We start from the raw sequence: 22,153 nt of genomic DNA on the forward strand, positions 1-22,153 counted from the left end.
AAGCTTGAGAAGGACAGGGGTGATGGGAATGTGGGAGAGAACACAGGCCACAGCATTCTCAAGGTGCTGTGATTTGTGGAGGGGGGAGGCTGGCCAACGCAACATGGAGAAATCAGCCTCCAAAGTAATGAAGGATTTTGGCAGCAATAGGGATGGAAGAGGTGGATTTTGGGAGATGGAAGAGCATGATCTTGGTAATGAGATGGATGTGAGGGAGCAAAGGTGCCACATCACAGCTGCCTTGGAACAAAATAAAAAAGTTCTCTATAGTTCCAAGCATTTCATAAAGATCTCAGTACATTCAACAACAGACACTGGCAGGGCTCTTTGCTGAGGATGCTAATTGACAGAAAAAGGGAATCTAATGCCGATTTAATATTGAACAGTTAGGAAGTGTAATTAATTTCAACAATATTTTGTTTGTCAGGAGCCTACAAAGCTATAAATGACAGGTGTGTGAATTAAATGTCAGAACATTTAATCAGAGTACAAGTGCCATTTGTTGTCAAATCAAGCTTCCACCAACTGAACAAAGATGTTACACAAGTAACAGCAAGGCTAACATGAGGACTCGGCCTCAAAAACACTTACTGTAGTTGACTATTGGTGTACATTTGGCTTTTTTTAATAACCCAGGAATCCCAATATAAAGTTATAATGCAGGCAATTTTCTTCTGTGTTCCGTGTGCACTATTTCTGGGGTGCAAACTGGCAAAGAAGGAGTGGAGGAACCACTCAGCAGGTCTGGCAGCATCTGTGGAAAGAGAAGCAGAGTTAACGTTTCGGGTCAGTGACCCTTCTTCGGAACTAGCAAATATTAGAAATGTCAAAGGTTATAAGCAAGTGAGCCGAGGGTGGGGCAAGAGATAACAAAGGAGAAGGTGTAGTTTGGACAAGGCCACGTAGCTGACTAAGAGGTCATGGAGCAAAGGCAAACAATATGTTAATGGTGTCTTGATAGACAAAGCATTAGTACAGATAGGGTGTTAACGAACTGAAGATTAAGCAGCGTCAAGTACAAACATGAAAACAAACTGTGGGTAAGCAAACTGAACAAACTAAGATGAAATGAAATAAACAAAAGAAAAAAAATTATAAAAAATGTAAAAAGGAAAAAGAAAAAATAACTAAAAATAAAAGTAAAATGGGGGGCCCGTCATGCTCTGAAATTATTGAACTCAATGTTCAGTCCAGCAGGCTGTCGTGTGCCTAATCGGAAAATGAGATGCTGTTCCTCGAGCTTGCGTTGATGTTCAGTGGAACACTGCAGCAAGCCCAGGATAGAGATGTGAGCATGAGAGCAGGGGGGAGTGTTGAAATGGCAAGCAACCGGAAGCTCAGGGTCCTGCTTGCAGACTGAGCGGAGATGTTCTGCAAAGCAGTCATCCAGTCTGCGTTTGGTCTCTCCAATGTCGAGGAGACCACATTGTGAGCAGTGAATACAGTATACTACATTGAAAGAAGTACAAGTAAACCGCTGCTTCATCTGAAAGGAGTGTTTGGGGCCTGGGATAGTGAGGAGAGAGGAGGTAAATGGGCAGGTATTACACCTCCTGCGATTGCAGGGGAAGGTGCCATGGGACGGGGAGGAGGTGCTGGAGGTAATGGAGGAGTGGACCAGGGTGTCGCGGAGGGAACGATCCCTTCGGAATGCTGACAGGGGAAGGGAGGGGAAGATGCGTTTGGTAGTGGCATCACGCTGGAGGTGGCGGAAATGGCAGAGGATGATCCTTTGGATATGGAGGCTGATGGGGTGGAAAGTGAGGACAAGGGGAACCCTGTCACGGTTCTGGGAGGGAGGGGAAGGGGTGAGGGTAGAGGTGCGGGAAATGGGCCGGACATGGTTGAGGGCCCTGTCAACAACAATGGGGGGGAATCCTCGGTTGAGGAAAAAGGAAGGCATATCAGAAGCACCATCATGGAAGGTGGCATCATCAAAGCAGATGCGGCGGAGATGGAGAAACTGGGAGAATGGAATGGAGTCCTTACAGGAGGTAGGGTGTGAAGAAGTGTAGTCCAGGTAGCTGAGGGAGTCGGTGGGCTTATAATGGATATTGGTAGACAACCTATCCCCAGAGATGGAGACAGAGAAGTCGAGGAAGGGAAGGGAAGTGTCAGAGATGGACCATGTAAAGGTGAGAGAAGGGTGGAAATTGGAAGCAAAGTTGATAAAGTTTTCCAGTTCAGGGCGGGAGCAGGAAACGGCACCGATACAGTCATCAATGTACCAGAAAAAGAGTTGGGGGAGGGGGCCTGAGTAGGACTGGAACAAAGAATGCTCGACATATCCCACAAAAAGACAGGCATAACTCCGCTCAGTCCGCAAGCAGGACCCTGAGCTTCCGGTTGCTTGCCATTTCAACACTACCCCCTGCTCTCATGCTCACATCTCTATCCTGGGCTTGCTGCAGTGTTCCACTGAACATCAACGCAAGTTCGAGGAACAGCATCTCATTTTCCGATTAGGCACACTACAGCCTGCCAGACTGAACATTGAGTTCAATAATTTCAGAGCATGACGGGCCCCCCATTTTACTTTTATTTTTAGTTATTTTTTCTTTTTTCTTTTACCTTTTTACATATTTTACAATTTTTTTTCTTTTGTTTATTTCATTTCATTGTAGTTTGTTCAGTTTCCTTACCCACAGTTTGTTTTCATGTTTGTACTTGCTGCTGCTTAATCTTCAGTTCGTTAATACCCTATCTGTACTAATGCTTTGTCTTTCAACACACCATTAACATATTGTTTGCCTTTGCTCCATGACCTCTTAGTCAGCTATGTGGCCTTGTCCAATCTACACCTTCTCCTTTGTTATCTCTTGCCCCACCCCTGCCTCACTTGCTTATAACCTTTGACATTTCTAATATTTGCTAGTTCCGAAGAAGGGTCACTGACCCGAAACGTTAACTCTGCTTCTCTTTCCACAGATGCTGCCAGACCTGCTCAGTGGTTCCAGCATTTCTTATTTTTATTTCAGATTTCCAGCATCCGCAGTATTTTGCTTTTATTAAAGAAGGAGTGGAGACCCCTTGTGCTCAGTTTCTGTCCTGTTTGCATCTCAAGCACATTTATGTTCACAGTTGGGGTTGGAGCAGAGAGACATTGCACTTCAAAGAGGTGTTGGCATGCAAGTTCAATTTAAAAGAGCTGTAAGTCACATCATTAAGGCCTACACATTTACTTGTTCCTTAAATGTTGATGGAAGGTAACATGTTAATACCCACCAAAACAGGTTTTACTGGTTTGCTGCAATGTGTTTACATGAATGTTTGAAAGACACAGACACCAACTTGATTAGTGAATGGCAAAATGGTGAGAAAAATTTAAGTTTATCATTACAGTAGACCCGTCTGACCAAGAAAGAGGATGAGAGAATCCTATGTTCCCATTATCTCAATTAGCAAAATAGATATACATTCAGAATCCCATTGTATGCTTGCTGCTTCGTGGAAGAGGAGGAAGAGGTAGAGGTGAAAGAAGAATATTTGGATGTCGGTGAATTGAGGCATCATTGTGAGAGGCAGCTGTCCTGTCTGCTATTATCCTGCCAACGTACATAACGGCCACAAGGGAATGATCTGGATCTCACACAAATACCAATATCTTTGGAAGCTACAATTTGTCAGAGAAGCAGTAACAGAGGGAGGCTGTGTGCCATGCTGTAGAAGGACCTGCAGCCCAATTCAAGGGCAGGTATGGTGCTGCCAGTGAAGCTATCTTGAATTTGTTTTGCTTCTGTTTCTTTCTAGGGGCTCAGTGGGAACTCAGTAATATCAATGAGTCAGCAGTGTATCTCTGCGTAAAAACAACAACTGATTCTTTGGTTGCTAGAGCAATCATGCACATCACTTTCTCCATGAACAACGGAGAGCAATCGGAAAGAGTCCAAGGTTTTTAAAGAATGGTCGGATTCTCTTACAATCGAGAATGACATTGGCACCCATAAAGCTTCATGAACACTCATCAATGTTCAGCTTGAGTAAGACCTTCTGTACTGAATGGATGAATGCAGTAGCCTTGATGCATTCATTTTGCAACAGTTCTGCATTGTCTTTACTTATGATCCTTCTGTAGCATCCCTGTACCCCAGCCAAGCACAGAAACAAGGGGCTGAAACCTAACCCCCAAAAATAGTTGGGGTCGGGTGAGATATTAAAACTATAAAAATCTCAAACCTGACCCCAACCTGCCTCCAACACCCCTACTGCCATATTAAATGGAGGCAGAACAAAGAGCAAGCTGCCAACCTGCTACCAAGAGATGGGTTGGCCAATTAAATATTTTAATGAGTCTGGCGGCCTCTGATTTAACCTGCTTCCCAGGACTTGAGAAATTGGTAGATGAAGGGAGGTGAGGACAGCTTCGGGGAGAAGGTAAATGCTCTCCCTGGCCCCTCAAGCATCCTACCCACATCACATATCCCCTCCCCGAGATCCTGTTTCAGACCCACACACCCTCCCCCCCAATCTGAGTGGAGATTCTGACCCTCCATACTCCTACTAACAGCAGGTTACTTACCTGCAGCTGCAGCCTCCTCTAGAGTTCTCCCTGCCTGACTGGCAAGCCTGTCAATCATGCTGACTTCCAGATGGAGAACCTATCAAAGCAGCAGTACACATGGTGTGGATCAAAGCTCCACAGCATGTGGAGAAATCCGAACTTCCAGGATTCTGAACAGAAATTCTACCCCACCCCACCTATGCAGCTCTGTCAAAATGCAAGCCAATGAATTGCATGCCCATATGTTTCTACCAGATCTATTACTCGGTACACTGAAGAAGTGATTCCAGTGCCTGGGTCAGGGGAATCCATCTGTCTCACCTAGCCAAGGTTTCTTGAATCATTCTGGTATGCTACATTCTCCATAATATGGCAATTCAAAGAAACATCCACATGCCATAGAGCCCTCTGAAGAGCAGCTGGAGGACATCACAGAAGAGGCCAAATAACCAGAGGAAGCAGCAGCCCAGGTGCTTTTGGTAGCTGCGAGATCCATTTGTCAGATCCAGATACAGAACACTTTATCCTAAAGACCCAATTACCAGTCCTCCCAGCAGCTTCCTTGTCTAATAACCACAGTTCACAGCATTTACCCACCATACTTGTCTGTCAAGCAGATCACACATTTCTTGCCTCAGCCTCACAAATGAAACTTTGCAAATGCTGAAAATACTGTGCCAGTGTCATTTATTAGCCAACATGTGATTTTTTTCTCTGGAACTAATGCTTTCTACCATGCTTCTCCTTCATCTAAGTGGGTGGGTGTTGTGCTCTAAGTTGCTGATGCTTCTCAGGACAATCCTTGCAGCAGGAACCTGTATATCAGTAAGTGGTTCCTGATCCTCTGAGCATGGCCTTGAGATGGGTCTGCCTTAGGCTGCTGCTCTGCCTCAAGGATGGGATCTTGTCCACTTCCTGAACCCAGTGAAGTCATTGGAGGTGAGGGGCAGCATGGTGTGCACATGTTGTCATTGGGAGAAACATGCCTACCCCTGCTCCTCGACTCGACATCACAGTGCCTCACTGATCTATGGGCGAGGAGACCCTCTAGCACCAGTGACATTATTGAACTCCCCATCAGTAACTCTTCCCATTTCATCAGCAATCCTGTCTAAGAGTAGTGTGACATTGCAGCCCAAGGACTATTTGGCAGCAATCTGAGCATCCGGAAGAGATGCCAAGAATGTCTTCATGGAAAGAGCCCCTGGGAAAGTTTGTATTGTTTGTTTTGCAAACATGACACAATGTCATGACCAAAACCATGTTGAGAAGAATTTGTAGTGTGATTTACATTTGCAGATCTTGTAATGAAAGTGATGAGCACAGCTCTACTGGCCCCTCTCTCTGCTCGAAAGAAAAAAGGGAAAAATGGTTTGCTGGACGCTCTTTCATGAAGAAAATAATCTTTTAAAGAACAAACTTACGGTTGTTATTCCAGCTAGACTATAATCCACTTTTTGTTGTGCAGCACAACATTGGAATACCTAAAAATACTGTGTCACATAAAGGTGAGGTTGAGAAATAGATTGATGGAGAAAATAGGGATTAATTGTGGAGTAATATGCAGATCCTGCAATTAGAATTTTTCCGAGTATGGCAATTATAATTTTAATACTTTTATCTTTTTACATTATTTTCTCAGGGATACTGCAGGGCAGGAACGATACCAAACGATCACAAAACAGTACTACCGACGGGCCCAGGTGAGCTCCACTATATTGCACTCTGCATTTTTGGGAAGGCGCATAAGATAGCGGGATGACATAATTGAATTTAAAACTAGTTGAAATTTAAAGCAAAGGAGCTTTGTCTGATGGTTTCGTGGGTAAATGTTTTTGAGTGATTTCACATCATCATGACAAGTTGTTTTCATTTCTGCTTTTATCATCTGTCATATGTGGTGTCACAGTGACCATACAAACTGTAAGGCCCAGGGCTTGGTCCTTGCTGATTTTTAATCATGGTTGCAGTCAAGTGTGATACAGTAAGCCTATTGCTCCAAGCTAAGAAGAGGAAAATTAAGCTGGGCAGCCTGCTTTTTGTCACAACCCAGTGGTTTCACCTTGCAAGTGATAGTACAGGTGTCAAGTGAAGATAATATCAAACTTGAATATGATATTGACTATAGTATGCTAACACTCAAGGGTCCATTTTAACACCCACTCCCCAGCAAGAATGATGCATGAGAGGTGTTACGATCAGGCCTACCACTTACCAATCTGAGGCCAAACAGTTACCACTGGTGCTATCTTATATTCACCCAATTTGAAGTCGGCTAAGGCTCATGCTGCAGTACTCCCCACCCCGGCTCTTTAAAACCAGGGCCACAGTGTCTGGACACAGATACAAATAATGGCCAAGGTAGGTATCAGAGAGCTGTTGATGTCCTTGAACTGCACTAGTCATCAGCATGGGATGGAAATTGGAAAAATGAACTAACAGGGTTTCTATTGATTTGTGAGTGAATTCATAGGGCTGATTTTTGTGAGCTCGTCACGGGTCCAAGTGGCAGTCCCGGAAGTGGGCACTGTCGCCTCTTGTCACGTGTGCGGCCGGCCGACCGTGATTGCTTGGCGGGCAGCCACTTATCATAATGGAAGCTCGGGGTCCATCCAATTACACGATGGGGGTGGGATCCGAGGCGCTGATTGTGGTGTCAGATAACTCCGGAGCAGTTGCTGGCGCCATATTTAAGCTGTGCCAGCCCTGCTTGCATTGCAGCCTTTGAGAGATTTACTGTTCGCTGATTGCTGCTAGACCCAGTGAGATAACTGCTGGACCCCCAGCCACCACCCCCTCCCCCCCCACCCCGTCCCCAGAGAAGGGTGGCACATCATGGCAGCGGAAAGACACGGTTTCGCAGTGTCTCCCTGGAGATTCTCCTCCAGGCTGCAAAGGAACGGCAGGAGGTTCTCTTCCCAGTGATGGCTAGAAGAGGTCTTCCTGCCTGACCAAGCAAGCCTAGATAGAGATTGCAGAGGAGGTCAGCAGCTATGGGGTCACCCACTGGACATTGGTCCAGTGCAGAAAGAGAGTCAACAACCTCCATCATTTTGCCAAGATGAATGCTTTATACCTCTGTGGGGCTTGCATGTGGCTATGTGGGAGGTAGCTCAATATGGGGAGGGAGTCAGCATAAAGGCGCTGGCAAAGGGGATTAGGCTTCTCCACATCCTGCCAGATGCATGGCTGCATCTGGCCATAGGCCACCTTCTTTCATATCTCACTCCAATTACATCCCTGAGAGCGAATGTGGGGAAAAGCCATGTAGGAAACCCCAGCAGGGGAAGAGGGGCTGCCACTAGCAGAATGGTTCTCTCGCTCTTCCTGCAAGCTTGTACTATCTCCCTCTTTCCACTTGCAGGACAAGCCGGCCCATAACAACAGGGAGATCTCAAGGACTGGCAGAGGAATTCCAGATATATGGCCTCTGTCCACAGCTGAGGAAGAGACACTGGAGCCAGTGGGGAAATGGGTGGCCGTTCAATAGCGGATGGTGAGACTGGAGTCTCTGCACAAGAGAGTGAAGATTGTCTTCATTAGACATCCACCACACATCTGGAGATCCACATCCTGCATGGCTGGCATGACAAGATCTGCACAGCCTAACCCACAGATGTTTGTTCTCTCATGCATGTTTGTGTCTGCAGGAGGCTCCAACTAAAAGGCAACAGCAGTCAACCTCTGAGGAGGAACACTCAGAGGGTGCACCATCACATGACTCTCCTGCACCTTCCACCAGCGCAGATATGTTCACTTCAGTGGGTTTCCCCTCAGCTTTAGAATCAGAGTCACAAGCTGGTGAGAGCACCGTACACACCCGGACAGCTGGCTGAGGCTGTAACAAGTGAGGCCACTGACAATCAGAGGACTGGGGGTGGCCAGGCCCGTGCTGAGCCCCAGGCTGATGAAGAGCCTCTGGTGTCGACAGCACAGGGCATGCTGGAGTTGCAGAGAGAGAGAGGTCTGGCAATATCTGGTGGAGCTGCCAGAGGCCATGCACAGCCATGAGCGAACGATGGAAGATTCCATCCATGCCATGAGTGCTGCCATATCTCAGACGTGTGAGATATCTCCATCTGCTCCTGCCACCCGAGACCAAGTTCACGTGACCCTCTTACCAGAGACCAAATCCATCCATTCCTCTCACCAGTGACCAAGCCCACCCGGTACTGCCACCCAAGCCCACCCATGCAGAGCAGACAGCACTGCAAGCTGACCATGGCCTCTGCTTCCCCCTTTTCCCCTATGTAGTGCTAGTCATCGCTACATTCCCGTCACAGCACTGAGGCCTCGCCTTGGTGCCGCCACCTTTCAATGGCCAGGGATCTGAAGGCACGTGAGAGCCACCCACCGTACACTTAATTCCAGGCTCCCCATTGACTTGCAATCAATTACATGCTAATATATTATAACTATCTGTTCAGCAATTCAAATGGCAGTCACATCACGTCAGGGGGGCCACGCCATCTTGGAGCTTTTCTACCACTGACTAAATCCAGAACCAACGTCATGACGTTGGATTTCTGGGCGGACGCGTCCGATGCTATCCTCTGGCCCCCCCCCCACCCCTCTATTCCCTTTCCTAATGGACTCACAAAATTCAGCCCATTGTGTGATACTGAGCCATGCAGCTGAGGACCATCGCTGCTTTGTTCCTTCACGTGATGGACATTATCAGATCTCAGCCAAGGCAGAGCGAATAAGTAAGTAAAATTAGGAACAACAGAGTGAACCAGGATTCTTTATTCTCATTATTATTCAGTGGTGACTGCTGCCAGTATGTGCACGGTGAATTGTTTCCATGACCTCCCACTGTCAATAGCCCAATGACAAGCACATATAGTCACTTGGGGGCTGCCGCCAGGTGGAAAACTACCTCAGCAAGTTACACCTCTGCAAAGGAGTAAAATTGAATGAAGAAATATAAAAAATGAAGAAGCATTCTAAGATAAATGAGTTTCTAGATATTTAAGTTGTTCTTGGAATTAGAAAACAAATCCTAGTCCCAGTGATAATTCACTGCTGGCACTCTTACTAGCTGTTGTATTTCAAACAAAATGCAAATAGAAATCATTGGAACTGCTTATCTAACATTGTTGATTTAGCCAACTTAAATAGAGTCTGAAGCTTACAGCAGATACAACAGCCCTCAGTTGATAAGTAGCTTTAATTACCTGGATTTGCAGTTTTAGAGCAGCGGCCTTAAAGGCACAGGCCTCTTAACCGCTCAACATCATAAGTATGCTCTAGATCCTATATCTAGATCATTGATAGCAGTCCACATTGCTAAGATGCATTATGGCCATGTTAGGGTTGCTACCATGAGTGTGACTCATTTTCCACTAACTCCTGTAATAAATAGGTCTATTGCCCTTTATTTATAGGGAATCTTTTTGGTGTATGATATTACAAGTGAACGTTCCTTTCAACATATTATGAAATGGGCCAGCGATGTTGATGAGGTAAGAGAGGAAGTGACTCGGCATAATCTTATCTTTGAATAATTATTGTTCATATTTTGCCGATTATTCACATTGTGTGGTTTCCTCCCAGTATGCACCTGAAGGTGTTCAGAAAATTCTTATAGCCAACAAAGCTGATGAACAACAGAAAAGGCAAGTGGGTGCAGAACAAGGTCAAAAAGTAAGTGTTTTCTGATTAATGCAGTTATTTACATAGGAGGGGTTAAAATGATGGGTGATTTTTTTGTTGTTGTGTTTGGTGATATTGCAATTCCTAGGTCAGTAACAAGTCCAATATAAAGGCACAACAGTGAAAGTCTCCAAGATCTCACAAGCTCAGCAACTGATGCCAAATCCCCACTGTCCGTTCCTCTACCTTGTGTATATCAGAGCAGTTGCTGCCAAACTGAGATGCTCGAACTATGTGGAGTTTCTGCTGAGGTTGTCTTGATTCTTTGTGTTGAACCCTTGACAACCAATCGTAAGAGTAGTGTCCAGCTTTGGCTAGATTCAAAAATGAGCTCTGTCTCTGTTCGGTATGCATGTCACTATTTGACTGTTTCTCCCTTATTGCACTTGAAGATTGTATTACATTACAATGCATGTGCTCCTGAGTATATCAGGATTTGGAATTCTCACTGTTCAATTGATATATAAATAATTATTATTTTGTTTTTATTTTGCATGTCTTTTTAAATACTTTTTCTTGATTTTCATTTCTTTTTTATTTTGTAGTGTCATGGATACTAGCTGATAGCCTGTGAGTATATGCTGAGTCCTGCTTGGTGATCAGCCAATAGGGATGACATATGCTGCCTGGAGGAGGGAACTTGGCAGCTCAGCCAGCCTCACCTCAGCTTCATTTTGCTGTTGCTGACATTCTAACAGAGTTCAGCAACTCACCATTTCAGAGATGCCAGACAGCAAATGCCAGCAAAGATTAGGATTCGTAACCTGGTCTCTTTATCAGTGTGTGCAGCACAAAATCATTTTGGTTAGGTTAGGGTATCCAGCAATAAGGAGCTATGGAGTTGAGGTACAGACCTGCCATGATCTAATTGAATGGTGGAGCAGGCTCGAGGGGCAGAATGGCCGACACCTGTTCCTATTATGCAACATGACCAGAACATCAAAAATTAAGAATGTGCTGGATAACTCAGGAGTCAGTGTCCTCATCTATCCTCAGCTTGGATACATCATCTGTAGCAGAGCTGAACATTTTAGATACCTTTTTTTTAAACATTGTTTAAACATTTTGAGCAAAACTTTATGCTGTTAACTGTTGTCTAATTGAGCACAGAAAATTTTGTAGCATTGTGGTATGTTTAACTAGCACAATGTGAGTTAGTCAATGTCTGAGGATACTTCCCGACCAATTAGATTCCAGATATTCAAACCAGTCAGCATGAAGTGCTGTTATGTTGTTTCATTTGATAGGAGGAGTGTATGCTTGGATATGCCTAATATTGTATTCATCATTTGATAAATCATTAAAATTTCTTTCAACATTTCCTTACATAGCTTGCAAAAGAATATGGAATGGATTTCTTTGAAACAAGTGCCTGCACCAATTATAACATTAAAGAGGTCAGTGAAAACATTATAATCACAGAAATGTGAACATTTACAGCACAGAAGGAGGCCATTTGGTCCATTCTGTCTTTCCTAGCTCTCTGCCAGAGCAATCCAAAATTAATCTCTCTGCTCTGTTTTCTCTCCATATCCCTGTAACCACTCTCCCCTGAAAATATGCAGTGGCATCTGCCTCAATCCGTAGAAATGCATTCCATTCCCTAACAACTCTATCCATAAAGAAATTAATCCGAATCTTTCTTCTGTCTTCGTAACAGTTTTAAATAGATGACCCCTTCATCATGAACCACATGCACCCCACCCCCCTCACCACCCGCCCTCTTCATCTTATCAAAGTGCTAATTATATTTAAAAATCTCTATGAAATCTCCTGTTAGCCTTCTCTGATCCACTGGAAATGGTTCCAGTATTCCGCATCACTTCTCATAACTATAATTTCCTATCCCTGGTATCATTGTTGACTATGATCATTGAAAATCTAACCTGACGTGTAACTATTGAATATAAAATATGAATGTATTTTGTAATTTAATTTTTAAATATACTGTTCATTATTTTAATTGTCTGTCAGACACTAACATTTATCTCCCTGAAGGAATGTATATTACAACACTGCCGATTATAGAACTAGAGAAGTTTACAACATAGAGAGGCCATTTGGCCCATCTTGTCTATGCTAGGTCTTTGCTCAACCCCCATTGGCCAGGATATGTGGCAGGCAAGAAGTCTACTGTTCAATGACCAATTATAAAGTATCTAAATTCAGTTGGCAATTCATTTTTTATGCTGACAATATCATCCTTCATTGAAACCACTAGTGAGATTTAGTGCTCATAATTAATAGTTTTTCAGGAGTAGATGTTACTTCAGTACTGAATTGTTTCCTCTCATTCTCTGAATATTGAAGTGTAATTTTGTTTAATGATTATGTGTGATGAAAAGTATATGTACACATGTAGGTTCTTAACTGATTAAACAATGCAGCTGATTTGTTGCTTTTGTAATCTTGCGCTATTTTGATATGTTCTTATTCCATAGTCATTTACTAGACTGACAGAACTAGTGTTACAGGCTCATAAGAAGCAGCTTGATGGGCTTCGACTATCAACCCCTGATGAACTTGGTATAGCTGATTTAGAGGAGGATGACAGCAAAACCGAAGGAATGAATAACTCACAGAAAGCCTGCTGGTGCTAGAAATGTAGCGAAACAAAATCAAATTCAGCTGTCTGAATCATGCGTCAAGAATTCAAGACCTGGTTGCCTGCTGCTACATTGTACCACCTTAAATATTCATCTGAATCCTGCTTCTCTCTTGAATTGGACTAATTCTTCCAGTCAATTCCAATAGGTGTTGTATTTTTGTCCCAGCTCTGTGGTTCAACCACTTCTTGGACTAGGCTTGTCTGCTGTGCATTTTGTACAGTTACTGTGCTGTGATTCGTGTTCAGGTGCTCGACTGATGGCTCAGTAGCTCAGTTTCCACAAGACTGCTGTTTCAGTATTTGTTTTGTATGTGAGCAGCCCTTCCAGTTAATGCGTGTCACTGTTGGTTTCACAATCAGTAACGTATCATGACAATTTCCTAGAATCCCCTATTTGTGTAATTAGTAATTATGCTTTTAATACATGTTTGGCCATGCTCACATAAGTGCTCTGCCATGCTGCTGCCCAAGTAGTAATTTTTGAACCCAGCATGTCTACTTACATCTTACTCTATTTAGAAATCCAACCAAAGCTTGAGATTTGACATCTGGAACAGGACAATGTTATTTGTGGGCACTGTCAAAAGGTGATTTTGTCAATTTAGATTAACCCTTTTTTATATCTTGAAAGAGCCTCGTAAGATGAACAATTATCTCCCCTGCTTATTTTAAGTCTCGCACTGTCCTGCTGGATTAATGACCTGAATGATGCTTTTGACTGATTTGGCACAATAGTTAAAAGTTGTTTTCATTTATGCTTATTTTTGTCATTTGCTCCACAAATTTCCAATGTTCACTATAGATTTTAAAATTGCTGGAAGTTTGTTGCTTGGAGTAAATAGATGACTGATACACCCTTCTCTCATATATCACTATTGAATTTCCACTATTGGCCATTCCAGAAACAGAAAATTAAATTATTTTCTGAGGGACAACTGTGTAACTAAATCAGTAATCCATTCCATTCAAGTTCCATTCCGTTGCAGGTTTCACTTTACAGTACTTGTGAAATTGTTTTTTTTTTGCATTTCACTTTGAATACTGAAGAATTGTTAGAAAGATCAATAATTAGAATTTTCAAAGTTGAATGTTCTGTGCTTTGAGTTCTATAATTCTGGTTGTTTTGTGAATTCCCTTTTAATATCATCACAAACTTACAAAAGTAAAATCACTTTTGCAGCGGTGTGACAGATGGGTGCAGAGTTTGGAGGAGTTCTCAGTGGAAATAGACTTTGGTGTTTTAAAGAAAAAGGCAAGGAAGTCCTATTTTTTCTTTGTAATTAATGACCTAGTAACAAAATTGTATTCTCAGAATTTGCATGTTTGAATGATTAGTACCCATGCAATTTTGTTCAGCAGCCCATTATTTCTATAGAAAATGAGGCATTCTCCTGTTTTTAATTAAAGTAGGTACTTGGAGTTCTGAGTGATATGCTTTCCCAGGAGCTCAATGTTACCATTTCTTCATAACGGCGAACACCAATATTCAGTTGATTGTGTAAATTACTTTCCACTGAGTGGTAGAATGCAATGTTACTGATAAAGGTTGAACTAATTCTGTGGTTTGCTGAGATTTGGCTGTTTGTTTGAATCTGATGTTTTGAATATTTGTGCTTTTAGTTTATTTACTCTTGTAATCAAAGTATGTATGAATACAACAACTTCCTAATGTTCTTCATTCTGCTTTGAGGAGTCAAATTAAAGTGATATGCTGAGTTAAAGCATCTTAATTTTCTTAATTACTGTATTTGTGAGGGGAAATGTACAATTAGAATTAATTGTATTACCTGCTATTGAAAACCCATGATTTTATTCACAGATGTTTACAAATAAATTCCATCAAGTGTTTCATTGTGTTGTTTATGTTGATTTACAAGAATAATAGAATTAATACTGTAACAGTTTTCAAACTTACTCTCAGCATACCAAAGCATTGTGCCATCTGTGTCATACGTGAATTGGTCATGTGAATACTTAAATGTTAGGCCTCTTTCATTCATTCATCACTATAAGTCTTACTGAATATTGCTGTACTCAGAAGCATGTGTGCATCCCATTTACATCTGTAAGATGAATTGGAGCACCAGTAGTTTCCTCCATTCATTCCCTCAGTTCCATTGTTAAGATTAAGGCAGAAGTAATGCACTGTCAGTTCAGTCCCAATACTCCACAGGTTGCAGCATATTATTAAAGTTTTCCACCTACCGAAATTAGCCAAATTAAACATTTTAGTAACCCCCAGAATAAAACAGACCAAACCAGGTATCTTTAAACAGCAACAAATTAACTATTTATTAATAAACTAAATCTTAAACACTATTAAGATAAACTTATGTCTAAAAACTGTATAACTTCTTACTTTCAATTAACCCTAATGCACACACATACATTCAAACATCAATGGTTAACCGGTTTTAAAAATAGTATTTCTTAGGAATAAAATAAGTAGCTGGATTGTTAGTCCTGATGAGTTATATTCCTGGTTGGTGGGGTGTCCCAGATTAGAACAATCAGATGCCACTCGAAGTCTCCAGGCAAATTTGACGAAACAGTATTTTAATAGATAGGCATTTGAAGCACTTTGGTTGCAACAGGCGACACACAGTTCTTTTAACAAGGAGTATCGCCATAGGTCTATTTGGATTCTAAAATTGTTAGTTTTTCAGTAGAAACTTGACTGAGAATTCCAGCAAACACAAACAAATGACAGAGTCAATCTTGAAGACAAATGTTCTTTCTCCAGGAGTTTTCTCTCTCCTTAGGCAACAACACAGCCTGTAACTCAATGTAGTTTTTCTTCAAAGAGAAATAGACAGCTTCTGCCTTCAGAGCATGCTTTGCTGGACTCTAGTTCAAACCAGTTGAAGCCAGTCTTTACCCATAGTTAAAAGTTACAGTACACTGTGTGACCACTCTCTCCTGCTGTGGCCTAGGAAACAGGTGCAGCTGCTAGCACACTGCTCAGTCTTAAAGGCACACTGTTTTTAAACAGAGGAGGAAAAAACAGTTGTGTAACACAATTAATAGATTTACTAGGGGTTGGCTTGTGTTGGATCTGTTGAACACAAAAAATGTGATCTGTCACCCCAGTAGTTTCCTACTAATCTCTGTTCCAATATTTGGCCCATTTTCTATTATGTGCATTAAACATTCTATCTGCAGTCTTCTGCTGAGTACTGAACAATTTTATGGTGCAAGATAGTGTGACTCCTGAAAAATTACATCTTACAGATATAAATAGGGTTTAAAGATATTTCGAAGAATGACAATTTTTAGTCAGACTTCCAGCAATGAATGAATGAGAGGTTTTAACGCAAACCCTGAAAGGAATGCAAACCTAGAACTGAGTGTTTATTTTTCGAAGGTTGCCAGCGCCGGAAAAGATATAAACTAAAATTCCAAATTTAGTCAACGTGACCACATAGAAACTGCGGTTGGATTTGGACATATACAGATGGGATTTCCAGTCCTTCTGGGTGTTTTTGGCTGTTTTGCCTTTGTTTGTCACCCATCGGAACGAGTTTAATTCAAGGGTTTGCGGAAGTGTTTATTATTTTCCCAACACACTTTCAATATTATAAAAGCAAAATACTGCGGATGCTGGAAATCTGAAACAAAAACAAGAAATGCTGGAATCACTCAGCAGGTCTGGCAGGTCACTGACCCGAAACGTTAACTCTGCTTCTCTTTCCACAGATGCTGCCATACCTGCTGAGTGATTCCAGCATTTCTTGTTTTTGTTTCACACTTTCAATATTTATGTATATAAATATTCTTTCCCCCTCTCCATCGTCCGGTGTTGTTTAAAGCATGACTTTAACTTGAATTACTTAAACATTGTGCTCTTCTCTCCACCCAAAATAAGTTTGAATCAATGTAAAGATTGCCATTGTAATATAATGGTGCAGTTGTCTGAAAACCATGTAGATGTGGTGGTTGTCCAGCAGGGCGGTGGGTGTTTGCCAAGATCTGATTTTTACCTACTTCCTGCTATTGTGGGGAATGAAATAATTAACTGCTCAGCCGGCTGGGGTACTGGAAAGGGCAGGGCTAATTTTTTTTTATTGCAAAGTCATCGCACAATACACAGAATTCTTTGTATCGTGATCAGGTGACTGAAATCTGAACCAGTTGAAGGGGGATCATTTGCAGGCAGTAATTTATACAGTCACTCGGTCTGCAGCATGGCTCAGGGCGTCAGGTCTTTCTACGATCTCAGCGCTGTGACCCTGGACGGGGACAAAGTGGACTTCAATGTCTACAGAGGGAAGGTGGTCCTGATCGAGAATGTCGCTTCCCTCTGAGGCACGACCAAAAGGGATTTCGCCCAGCTCAACGAGCTCCAGACGTGCTACCGGCACCGCTTTGTTGTGCTGGGCTTCCCTTGTAACCAGTTCGGCTTCCAGGTGAGTGCAGGAGACCTGGACCCAGAGCCGAACTTGAACCCGCCCTGGCAAAGCCAGGCTCGGGCCCGGTCATCCGCCGAGCGGCTGCCACATGTCTTCCAAACTCAAACATGAGTAAAACATGTCAAAATATGAATTTACTCTCAGTTTGACAGAGTCTTTTTAAATGCAACCCTATTGTAAAATTCCTGGTGACTTTTTAACGACTTTACTGAACAGGTGTATGTGTGTGTGTAGCCAGTGAAAGGATGAATTTTACCCGGGAGTTTCTCTCTCAGAGCTGGGCGGTGAGCAGGATCAGTGCCGCTCGCCAGTGTCTCAAGAGTTTTCACAGCTCTTTCCGCCGAAGTTGCGGCGGTGGATCCCCAGGGGCAATTCACCGACACACTGTGTTTCATTTATTTCCAAGACAGGTTTCAGTTCGACTAATCGCTTTCTATTTGAATAGAGTTTTAGAACCCCCGTGTCTCGCTACAAGATCAATGTGAAGCCCCGGTGAACATGTCAATATCAATGAGAGATCGATTGAGCTGTGAGAAACCAGCTCTTTATTTTGTTCCCTGCTCCCAACATTAATCGTCTGGATCTGGGAACAGGCAGCAGAATTTGCAGCAATCTGCCCCCTCTCCGTGTTTAAAGTCAGGAGTGTACACTTTTTTAACTAGATGGAATTGTTTATACAAAGCTTTATCTTTATCCATTATTCATAAAACTCTGGCAGACTTCATGCGATATCCTGGTCTCCATTTACAGGCGTCTGGGCTGTTGTCCAAGCCAAACCAAGCAAGGCAAGCTCGAGTTGCAAAATTTTTGTGGTTTCCTTTACTATGGAAAATTTCTTCTTGCCATGAACTTTTCACATCATTGAACAAACAATTGAAAGCATTAGAACACCCCTTTTTATCTTTATAATATTTTCTCTTGCTTAGTATTGCAGCTTTGGTCTGGGAATTAATTATTTAACTAATACATTGAGATCAGAAACATTTAAAACTGCAGAGAATTGACACTGCATTTCTGCAGAAAAATTGTGCAAGTCATTTTCTGGAAAACGCATTAAGGTCCATTGTCTCTCAGTTTTTCCTTTTGGATGTACCTGTAATCATTTACATACATCAAGCGCATCAGAATGTTTTCGATGCGAAAGGTGCTATATAAAAGCAAGTTTTTGTTTATATTCATTAAAATTTTCCAGAAAAATGTTTTTATAGCATATGAATGAAAAGTAAGTGTTTGTATATAGATGTTAATGTACTTTCAAATCAGCATGCATCTTTCAACCCGTGGTCAGAATTTTTTTAGGAGGGGTTGGAATTTAGAGGTGTCATTTTAATCTTTTATCATGTTTGTTAATTAGCAAAATAAAACTTGGAGAGTCCGCTGCAATTTTTATTCATTCATGGGATGTTGCCATTGGTGGCAAGACCAGCATTTATTGCCCATTCTTAATTACTCATGAGAAGGTGGCGGTGAGCTGTCTTCTTAACCACTGCAGTCCATGTGGTGTAGGTACACCCACAGTGTTGTTAGGGAGGGAGTTCCAGGATTTGACCCAGGAACAGTGATATGTTTCCAAGTCAGGGTGGTATGTAACTTGGAGGGGAATTTGCAAATAGTGGCATTCTCACGAGCCTGCTGCTCCTCTTGCTCTATGTGGTAAAAATCGCAGGTTTTTGGAAGGTGTGCTGTTGCAGAAGTCTTGGTGAGTTTCTGCAGTGCATCGTGTAAATGGTACATACTGTTGCTGCTGTGCACCAGTGGTGACGAGCAAATGTTTAAGGTAGTGGATGGGGTGCCAATCAAGTGGGCTGCTTTGTCCTGGATGTTGTTGAGCTTCTTAAATGTTGTTGGAGCTGCACTCAACCAGGCAAGTAGAGAGTATTGCATCACTCTCCTGACTTGTGCCTTGTAGATGGAAGACAGGCTTTGGGAAATCAGAAGGTGAGTCACTCACCACAGAATTGCCAGCCCCTGACCTGCTCTTGTAGCCATAGTATTTACATGGCTGGTCCAGTTCAGTTTCTGGTCAACAGTAGCAATCAGGATGTTGATGGTGGGGAAATTCAGCAATGATAATGACTTTGAACGTCATGGAGAAATGGTTAGATTATCTGTTGTTGGAGATGGTGATTGCCTGGTACTTGGGTGGCATGAATGTTACCTGCCACTTATCTGCCCAAGCCTGAATGCTGCCCAAGTCTTGCTGCATGCAGGCATTGACTACTTCATTATCTGAGGGGTTACAAATGGTACTGAACTCTGTTGTCAGAGGACATCGCCACTTCTGACTTGATGATGGAGGGAAAGTTATTGAAGCAGCTGAAGATGGTTAGGCCTAGGACACTGCCCTGAGGAACTCCTGCAGAGATGTCCTGGGGTATAGATATGCTGGCGTATAGTTTTATTGGAAAATAAACAAATGAATTTCCAATTGGTTTATGATGCATTTTCTGCACTTTTTTTTTAAACATTTTAGGAAAACTGTAATAATGAGGAGATACTCAATTCCTTGAAGTATGTCCGTCCTGGAGATGGCTTTCAGCCCAATTTCACCATGTTCCAGAAGTGTGAGGTCAATGGTGTTGGCACACATCCCGTCTTTGCCTTCCTGAAGGAGAAATTGCCTGTTCCTGTGGATGATCCTACATCCTTGATGAACGATCCCAAATTCATCACTTGGAGCCCAGTCTACCGATCGGACATCGCATGGAATTTTGAGAAATTTCTCATCGGGCCTGAAGGAGAACCTTTCAGACGCTACAGCAAAAAGTTCCAAACCATCCAGATTGAATCTGACATCCAAAGGCTACTGAAAGTTGCCAAATAGAGAATCCAAGTTATCAGAATAAGCAAGGAGGCAGGGTTATATTTCTTTACGTATCATTTTCACTGGAAGAAAAGCTGCAAATCCTTTTTGTTGCTCCATATGTATATAAACCTTAAATCAAACACTTTTTTTTACCTATTTTTTTTTTATTTAACATCTTTTAACCTTTTGAGGACTGCATTGATATCTTTTGAGTCCCTTCATTTGAACTCCTTGCATGCCTTCCTTCTTCCCTTCTGCCTACAAGCTTGTTCATTACTTAATGATTTACCTTGTCTTCTACTCTTTTCAATCTTTGTGGGTCTCAGCCTGCTATGTAGGCTTCTTAATTTTTAAAAAATTACTTCCATTTGAAGAAATTTTATTTTAAAAAAAAATATTTTCTGGATGTTTTCTATCACATTAGCTATTGGATATGTTTGGAACATCACTCTTCTGTAATATTCCGTTTATCCATTCAGCTATTCATCTGTAAACTCTTTTATCTGTCCTAAAGTTAAGATAATCTGAGATTTAGTTTTGTATACATCAGGAATGTATGCAGTTCTGCTGGATGTTTTCCATGAACAAGGAATACATCAGCTGCAAAGATCAGAGAAACAAGGCAGCCTTGGATTGAGCCACAGCAGTAATTATAAAGTAACACCACCTAATAACCTAATGTAAAACTAATAAATGTGCTACTAAAGCCAACCACCTGTAACATTTCTAAATTACTCTGCAACAAACCCGGAAAATGCCTCATTTGCTTTTCTGAATTTATGGATTCTAGAAATAGTCATGCTTCCTTGGAAGTTTTTCTAAAACAGTTCTTCCATTCTTCACAACTTTACAGAATGAAGGTGTCCTCCTAAATCGAGTAGGGAAGGTGCCAGAAAAGCACAGAAAGTTGCTGAATTTTCTGGATGTTACTGTTTGTAACTTCTTAGAAGTGTGGATTTTGTGAACTGAAAATGACCAATAAAAGAATATCTGAGAACAGAATTGTGTGTGTGCTGTGTTTTTCAGTAAAATTTCACCAATTACAGATGTATTTGAAAACAATTAATTTACATTGATTCACCCTGTTAATTAGTAAAATGTTTAGTTGTGTTAAACTCATGTCAGAAAGTGCTGAGTTATGGAGACAAAGCAAGAAGTACCATTTTATGGAGTAATTTCCCATTGACCGTAAGTGGGCACTGAAAATACACACTGTCCACAAACAACTTGTATAACAGTGATGTCTAAACTATGGACAGTGATCCATTTCTGGCCTTTGATCCTGTTAATCCACTGCATGACGACTAGGCCTTTTAGCTCATAATGCTTGTGTTTCATAGCCTTTGATTTCTCATGCCTGAGTTTCATGGGCCCTGCAATTTGGAAAGGATAGTTCTTAGTGTTACCTTATTAGTGGATAAATCTAAAATCAAAACAACTAAATCAGTGAGTTGTAGCAGCTTGATATATCTACAAATAAATGTGAATGCTGTAAACTTTCTAATGTGATGCAAAGTGCCATGAATAATACAGTTACAATCCATACATTTTTTGGAATGTGCTCAGATTATGCTTTTAAAAGATTCCATAATTTAAAAGTGGAAAGCATTGCGGGCAATCGAGAGCCTTGCACTTATGGTATAGCAGTGCCCCAGACGTAGAACTGAAGTTAAGTACAACTCAATCAGCAATAGAAACGTTATGAAGTTTCCTCATTCACCAAAAAAAAGGGCTCCAGAAATTTCTGGTAAAATAACGACGAGTTCACGGTGCCTGCCATTATTGATGTGTAAAAAGCCTAGCAATTTATGGTGAGGAAGAGCTACACCATGAGTTGGGAATTGCCAAACATTGCTGGACGATTTGCACCACTCCACTGTTAACCTCAGAAAAACAGAAGCTTGTCATCGCTCGCGCTCTCGCCAATCTTTCCCTCTCTTTATTCTCTTTCTGGGCTGAATTTTCTTGCCCATGTGGTGGTGGGCTTGGAGCTGAAGGGTGGGGGAGGGGTAAAATTGCGGGAGGCCGCATTAGGATGCCTTCTTGATATGTTCCCTCTGCCAGGGAACTTTGTCTTTTGCTTGAAAGTGACTCCTACCTGGGAAGCTTATATTTTCAATATTTTAATTGATTTAATTTGTCGTGGGATATGTCTCCCTGCTCTACAAAATCCT

At 42.0% G+C, this 22,153-nt stretch overlaps 2 protein-coding genes across 3 annotated transcripts in view; both read left to right on the forward strand.

Annotated features, from left to right (window-relative positions):
• The window catches only part of rab15 (RAB15, member RAS oncogene family), a 178,617-nt gene extending 164,017 nt beyond the window's left edge, over positions 1–14,600 (forward strand). The window contains exons 3-7 of one of the 2 annotated variants that reach the window (XM_068039477.1): positions 6,144–6,204; positions 9,889–9,966; positions 10,058–10,147; positions 11,488–11,553; positions 13,945–14,600. In XM_068039477.1, the coding sequence (XP_067895578.1) occupies positions 6,144–6,204; positions 9,889–9,966; positions 10,058–10,147; positions 11,488–11,553; positions 13,945–14,091 (442 nt within the window). In that variant the 3' untranslated portion in view covers positions 14,092–14,600. Of the gene's footprint in view, positions 1–6,143; positions 6,205–9,888; positions 9,967–10,057; positions 10,148–11,487; positions 11,554–12,597 lie in introns of both variants that reach the window. The other variant, XM_068039476.1, reaches the window with a different exon arrangement.
• A 2,178-nt stretch (positions 14,601–16,778) lies between these two features.
• Positions 16,779–20,981, forward strand: gpx2 (glutathione peroxidase 2). Its single transcript, XM_068039479.1, has 2 exons — positions 16,779–17,170; positions 19,647–20,981. Exons 1-2 carry the CDS (start codon positions 16,949–16,951, stop codon positions 19,995–19,997), a joined length of 573 nt encoding a protein of 190 aa, XP_067895580.1. The 5' UTR covers positions 16,779–16,948; the 3' UTR covers positions 19,998–20,981.
• The last annotated feature ends 1,172 nt before the right edge of the window (positions 20,982–22,153 follow it).

This window comes from Heterodontus francisci, chromosome 9 (assembly GCF_036365525.1).
Source record: "Heterodontus francisci isolate sHetFra1 chromosome 9, sHetFra1.hap1, whole genome shotgun sequence".
Taxonomy (NCBI): Eukaryota; Metazoa; Chordata; class Chondrichthyes; order Heterodontiformes; family Heterodontidae; genus Heterodontus; species Heterodontus francisci.